Source organism: Gavialis gangeticus, unplaced genomic scaffold, assembly GCF_001723915.1.
Source record: "Gavialis gangeticus isolate Ggan-Ray unplaced genomic scaffold, GavGan_comp1, whole genome shotgun sequence".
Classification (NCBI taxonomy): domain Eukaryota; kingdom Metazoa; phylum Chordata; order Crocodylia; family Gavialidae; genus Gavialis; species Gavialis gangeticus.
In genome coordinates this window covers 103,045,187-103,051,814 of record NW_017728992.1, presented here as the reverse complement: position 1 = coordinate 103,051,814, position 6,628 = coordinate 103,045,187, and the positions used below count along the sequence as shown (strand labels likewise).

The 6,628-nt window shown below is 39.7% G+C and overlaps 1 protein-coding gene across 5 annotated transcripts in view; it reads left to right on the top strand.

The window, feature by feature from the left end:
- SS18 (SS18, nBAF chromatin remodeling complex subunit) overlaps nucleotides 1–5,634 on the top strand; it is an 87,064-nt gene extending 81,430 nt beyond the window's left edge. For all 5 annotated transcript variants that reach the window (XM_019526474.1, XM_019526455.1, XM_019526464.1 and 2 more), the window contains 2 exons: nucleotides 1,948–2,081; nucleotides 3,949–5,634. In XM_019526474.1, coding sequence (XP_019382019.1) covers nucleotides 1,948–2,081; nucleotides 3,949–3,975 — 161 coding nt within the window. In that variant the 3' untranslated portion in view covers nucleotides 3,976–5,634. The remainder of the gene's footprint in view (nucleotides 1–1,947; nucleotides 2,082–3,948) is intronic.
- The last annotated feature ends 994 nt before the right edge of the window (nucleotides 5,635–6,628 follow it).

Here is a 6,628-nt window from a genome sequence, read left to right as displayed (position 1 = left end):
GAGGTTAGATGAACACCTTGCTGGGGTCGTTTGACCCCAGTACCCTTTCCTGCCATGGCAGGGGGTCGGACTAGATAATCTGCTCAGGTCCCTTCCGACCCTAGAAACTGTGAAACTATAAGTGTTTGCTATTATACTAAAAGAATCATCATAAATAAGACTGAGCTACATGTGTCAGCTAAACAAAGTACATTTGGTCTCCTTGCTTTATTAATATTTATCTGCATGCTAATTTGCAAAACTACTTAATTTGCAATCAGGATCTCAGTCATTATTATCAATCTTCAAGGTTTTGTCCCATAATAAGTATGGCACAGAGCTCAAACTGAATAGTTCAAGTTGATGCCTGAGAAGAATGGTAATGGGGCGTGGAGCTTTTCTCCTCTAAATCAAGTATGCTCAACTTCCAGGTCGTGGACCTAATGCAGCCTGGAAAGCCTTGGAATCTGGCCTGGGAGCTTCCCCTGAGTCAGGAAATGTGGCAGCAGGGGAGCAGTGGCCGTTAATAAAGCCACCCTCCCTACCCCACCAAATTCTGAAACTCCAAGCCTCACACAGCCTGGTCAGAGCCGGGCTATATACCCCTCCTGCCATGGGGCAGGCCACACCCCCTCAACCCCTCCACATCTGGGTCCGAGCTGGCTCACATCCCCTCTCCCCTCGGGAGGCTGAGTTGGGGCTGGGCCATGTTCCCTCCCCGCTCCCCTTGCAAAGATGGGTTGGGGATGGGCCACACCTCCTTTCCCCTCACAGGGCCAAGCCATGCTCCCTTTTTCCCTGTAGGGCTGGGCTACTCCCCTCCCTCCTCTGTGAGGCCGGATGGGCAGGGCCATCAATGAGATCTGGCCTACAGATGGACTGGGCACTGTCTATCCAGCTTGCAGGGGGAAAAGGTTGAATATCATAACTTCTTCACAGGTCCATAATTACCAAAACAGTAACATCTGATGACATCTCAGTGCTCATTGCATATAGATAAAAATATACACCTGTCAGCACTGAATCACATTAATTTCTCATCTGCTCTAGTTTTCTACAGAAATAGATCTTCTTCCCTGGGTAAGAGCAAGAATTTGATTGCCAGTTGCAAACTTGGCCTTTAAGAAAAGACACCACAGAATGTAACTATCACAAAGGACCCTAATACCTCTATTTCATAAGGAATAGTAATGAGTTCTGTGGTCTTCCACCCTATCTTTCCATCATGGGGGAAATGAAGTATATTTTGTTTTGAGCATCTCTGCTCTGCCTGTCAGTAGCCAGATACAGTCTTCCTTTGGGTAGATGAGCTGGAAAGATGATAGACAACCTTGTATGAGTGGTAATAAAAAGGGAGCCTCTAGAGGAAACAAAAAGCATTTTCTCCTAATTGCAGCAGAAAAAGGATAGGGTAGGCTGTCTCTCTTCCTTCCCTCTCCCAGCTCTCCAAGCAACCTGAATGGTTGAGATTGTCCCTCTCCTTACCCTACAGTAGACATCTGCTAACTAGAGTTAAGGCATGTTCTAAAGAGAGTCACATGGGTATGATGAAACCAGAACAGAACAGATAACTGATTACCTTAATTGCACTGTAATTGCATTTTTGCTCTGATTAAAAATAAGGATTCAGTAATTAAAATTCAGACTGTTTATTTCAAGATGCTGAAGTTCATCTTCTATGTAACCCCCCCCAAAAAAACTATACATTTTGAAATGTGAAAAGTATTATTTAGCAAAATTTGCTAAAAGATATGTATCCTTTGCATAGAGAACGTTCTTATTGCCTCAGAATTATGTTTATAATTATGTCTTAATGCAAGAGGGCTCTGGTACTTGTTTGATATAGGTAGTGACCTCGTTAATCTTGTTAAGGAATGGTGATATTTTTGGTGTGTTTCTAGTTCATTCAGACTTTTTATCATTTTACTTTCCCTTTTTTCCTTTTTCTCAAATTGTTTTCATTTTCAGGTCCATCACAGAGTGGTCCAGGACCTCAGTATCCTAATTACCCGCAAGGGCAAGGCCAGCAGTATGGGGGATACAGGCCCACCCAGCCTGGGCCACCACAGCCACCACAACAGAGGCCTTATGGATATGACCAGGTACAATTTTGTTTTGTAAAACATACTAATTCTTGTACCTTTATTTTACTACTATATCTGGCTGGAGTAGGTTTTATTAATGAATTTTGAGGGTATAGTCTCTCCTGGGTACATATATGCAACTGCAGTTTGTTCATAAGCAGCGATTTGGAGTTTCAACAAGAAAAAACATTTCCCATGGAAGCAACAGGGGCTAGAATTATGTTATGTTCCTTCAAGGGGAACACATCGCGCGCTCTGTTAGAAATATGTTAGAAAGGGAAGGAAAAAAGGAACAACAAAGCCTTCAACTTAAGTGTTTAGAAGTGCATCTGTTTTTTTTGCTTGAATTCTTAAGGAAAAAAAAAGACATAGCTTTTGTGCAGGGAAGTAATAGTTCACTATGCAGGTAACGCGTGTAGAAAAATGGTTGCTTTGAAGGAAGAAGGGGAAGGGAAGTCCATTTCAACTTGTTGAGTTTCCTACAGATCATTCCATTGAAAGAGGGAAAGATCCTCATCTTCCAGTAGCCAAAAATAGCCAATAACCAATTGGAAAAAATAACCGAAGTTCCAAGGGGAAGTCTATTTGTGGAAAGCCTTCCCACTTCTCTGTAGCAGCAGGTGTCCAGTTCCCTTGGCAGCACCATTGAAAGCCTCATCTGTGGCAGGTGGCATTTTACAGTAAAAGAAAGTGACGGTGTATGGTAATGTTGGCATTATCAGCATTTATTTTGTGCTGTGTTAGTTACGTGGGATTGCTGAGGACAGTGTTGTGGAGAGTGGTCAGTCTCAGGCATGTGCTGTCCACTCTGCCAATCCTCAATCCCACACTGTACCTGCAAAGGGGATTGTGATGGGTCATGGGAAGCATGTATTAATGCTACTGCTCTCACTTCCTGTGTAAGAGCCTTCCATCAATTTCTGTGGAACAGATCTGCAAATTAGGATTCATGTCAGACAGTTTATCTGCCTCCATCTTTACAGGTCTCTGGATGCGCCTTGATTTACACGGATTCGTGAGCCTTGTGCGTCAGTCCATTCTACGAGGCTTCCACATTGGTTGGGGAGTGATAGATATACTACTGCACAAAAAGCAGCTTTTCATACCCTTTTGTGAATTCAGTTACCCTCTTAAGTCTTTTGGCTTATTGGGGCATAGAGAGGAAATTCAGAAGATGCTGTTTTCATTTTGTTCTTTTGTGCAAAAAAGATATTTCACAAGCTTCTCCATAGCGTATTCAATTCAAGGAATACCAGTTAGAACTAAGTTCCAGGCCATAAACCTTTATAATTAGTTGTGTAATTTACTATCAGTATTTAAATACTTTTGAGATGAAACAACACATATCAGCTTACTACATCATGAATTGATATCAGGAATGTTACGCAGTATGTGTATGCTTCTTCATTTTATAACTTCTTTGGAGACCACCTTGTTTTAGCTTACACCAGCATTGTCAAACTTGTTGGGCCCTAGGGGCTGGATCCAGACCATGGTGCTTCCCCATGGACCAGATGGCTTGTGAGTGGTGGCAGCAGCATTAATCCCCACAGCTGCCAGAACAGCTGTTTCAGTGCAGCTCTGAAACCTGTGGAGGTGAACTTGCTACTGCTTCCCCAACATTGCTGCCGATCTTGGTCCCTAGGTGTGACTAAAACCACAATTTCAGTCAGGGAAGTGGAGGGAAGGCAAGTGATGTTAGCTCACTGGGTTCCAGAGCCACACTGGCTCTGAGGATTCTTGCTGCGGCCTCCAGGACTCTGGCAGCCATGGCAGTGAGCTTTCCCCGAGACCTAACGTTTAACAGACACCCCAGGCTTACATGATGGTGAAGTAAATCATGTTTAATCACAGTTTTTGTTTTTCCTTTTAATTTCTTTTGTAGGGGCAGTATGGAAACTATCAGCAATGAGAAAGTACTTAACATTCCAGTAGCCAGTATCTATTTAGCAGCCATATGTCTCCTCAGCACTGTGGACATCTCCCTGTGAAGAGAACCTCCCGTTCCATCTAGCTTTTGGAAAAATCTGGTGGATAAACGGCTGTTCTACTGTATACGGTCTTTATGGGCTAGTTATTAAAGGCTGTCGACTCTCAGATACTCAAATTTCACATCTCTACTCTAGATGGCAATATTGGACAGAAAATACCTTGACATAACCAGTTTTCAATGAGTTCAGACCTGTGTATCAAATAGACTGTTACAGACTGAAACGTGTGAACAGCTTTGTATGTTTATGAAGGTTATGGGAATTTAATATTTTTTCCACAGATTTTTTTGTAAGGAGAAGGGGGAAATGCACACTTTTTACAACAGCAATATTTTGTATATTATGTTTTTCATGTGGTAAATATGCAAGACGTACACTACTCGCTGGGCAGGATCAGAAATCTGCTGTTAATGTGGATTAGGACATGGTAAATGCTTGATTGTCGGTCTCAATATGGTGTACAATAAAGATAAAGGTGAAAACAAAGTGCACCATACGTCACTGAGAAGGTTTTGTACAATGAATTTGAATTCCAATTATCTAAATGGGAAGGTCAAAGAAAGTATAATGTAGTCTTGTGCAAAAGATTAATTTTTTAAGCTTTCAGATTTTTCTGAGTAAATCATTTTTGTAAAGATGGTTTCTAACATAGTTTGACAATTTTCTTCAACTTTTTTGATAACAAGAAGTGTTTGGATTGGATCTGTGTTTTGTCACAGGTTCCAAGAAAGCAAGCTGTAATCCCTTTTTAATTGCAGTAACAAAGAGTATGACAAGTGTTAATTTTATCTGGCTTGAATATGCAAAAAATTTTTAAAAACCTAATATTGAGAACAGGTCAAACTGTATTGTATAACTGTATTTTAATCTTTAGTTGAATAATTTGTATGTAACAAAATAGCCTAGAAGACTTTTGTAAAACCTCTATCTAAACTTTCTTAACTGGGAGTTAATATCTTTTAGAAAGGGGGCAGTTTTTTGTGTGTGTCCATTTTCTTACTGGTTAATTATGAGACCAAGGGATGTTTTAGGATATCAAATATAAAACTGTTGGTGAGGTAAATGCCAAATTTTGTTGTGAACTGCATTAATTCTTATAGTGGTGCATGTGCGATAGAGGCAGCACCTTGATCAATAGCATAGTACACAAACTGGTTTCGAGACCGTCCTGCAGCTATAGTTCAAGTATGTTCATGGATACTCTCTTATGCAGGAATACACATTCAGGAATTGTTAGCAATCTTTATGAAAGACATAACTTAAATTTGCCCAGGAGTAAAATAATAATTTTTTCAGAGTTGGCTATGATGTTCTAACAGGGAAAAAAACAACTGTTATACATGAAAAGCAAAAGTTTCAATTTGTCCATCATTTTTAAAGGGAAGCAATTTTCTTTTTTTTTTCTAAATTGACTGATAGAAAATGCACATCAAGCTTTGAACAGATAAAGCATGAGGAGCATTATTATGAATGAAATGCTTGTAGGTGCTGTGCCAATTTTCCACCACTGTGTACTTCATTGCTATTTAAAACTGTACTCCATCAACTCTAACGGAAGAATAAATTATTTGTGATTTTAATTTTCTCATTTGTTTCTTTAAATTAGATCTCTATCACTCTGATGTCTCATCTGGAGACTCTGCTGTGGGTTTTTATTTTCTAGAAGTTGGTCCAGGATAACCAAATGGTATTTGTATTCTAGGACTTTATCAAAATTCTCTTGTCATAGCCAAGTTAATTAGAATTAACTGTTCAGTAATCAGCGTGTTGTGTAGGTTGTTTGTTACAAAATTCTTCCTCGGAAAATGCAGGTCCATGAGGCTATAATCAAGATGACTGAATTAGATAAATGAGTTGAGGAGACAAAAATGTGCTGATCCCAACCTGGTGTAGATACGTTATCTCATTTGAAATAAGCTCAACTGACATTAAGAAATAATTTGTCTTGCCAACCCATCTTCTGTTGTCTTATTCTCTTTTTTAATGGAAACTAAAATTGCAATTTTAATAAGCAGAATTTCCTCCAGGGTTTCCCTCCTAGAGACTAGTACATTTGCAAGGTTTAATTGTTTTATAACGGTCCTGTTTCGTAAAAGTTTTTAATTGGTGGTGACAAAAATTACCTTATTCCTCTGGTACCTTGCCTGAGGAACCCTTGAGGGGAGGTAGCTCCCCTCAAAAGTTCGTATTCACATTTAAATTACACATATAAATTATTCAGATCTCCCTAAACAGAAAAAGGAAGCAAGAATGAGAGACAGGAACAGTATGGTGAAATGGCAAGATAGAAGGGCAGGAGGTCATTTGAGCTAGGTACTTTCAGTAAATGGTAATCCAGCTGATGAGAATCAAGTATAACAGAAACATTAAGTTTGGTATGTATTGTGGACAGACTCTGGAAAATAAGAGAGCTGAAAGACATTTGAAGTGCATATCCAAATATAAAAAATTACCTGATAAAAAGAGTCTCTTAAGGGCTTAGAAATAAATTGAGGGTGATGGAGGGGAGGAGGAACTAATGCTTTGAAGCACTTCCTCATCTTACAATATTTATATTTACAATTACATTTTCCT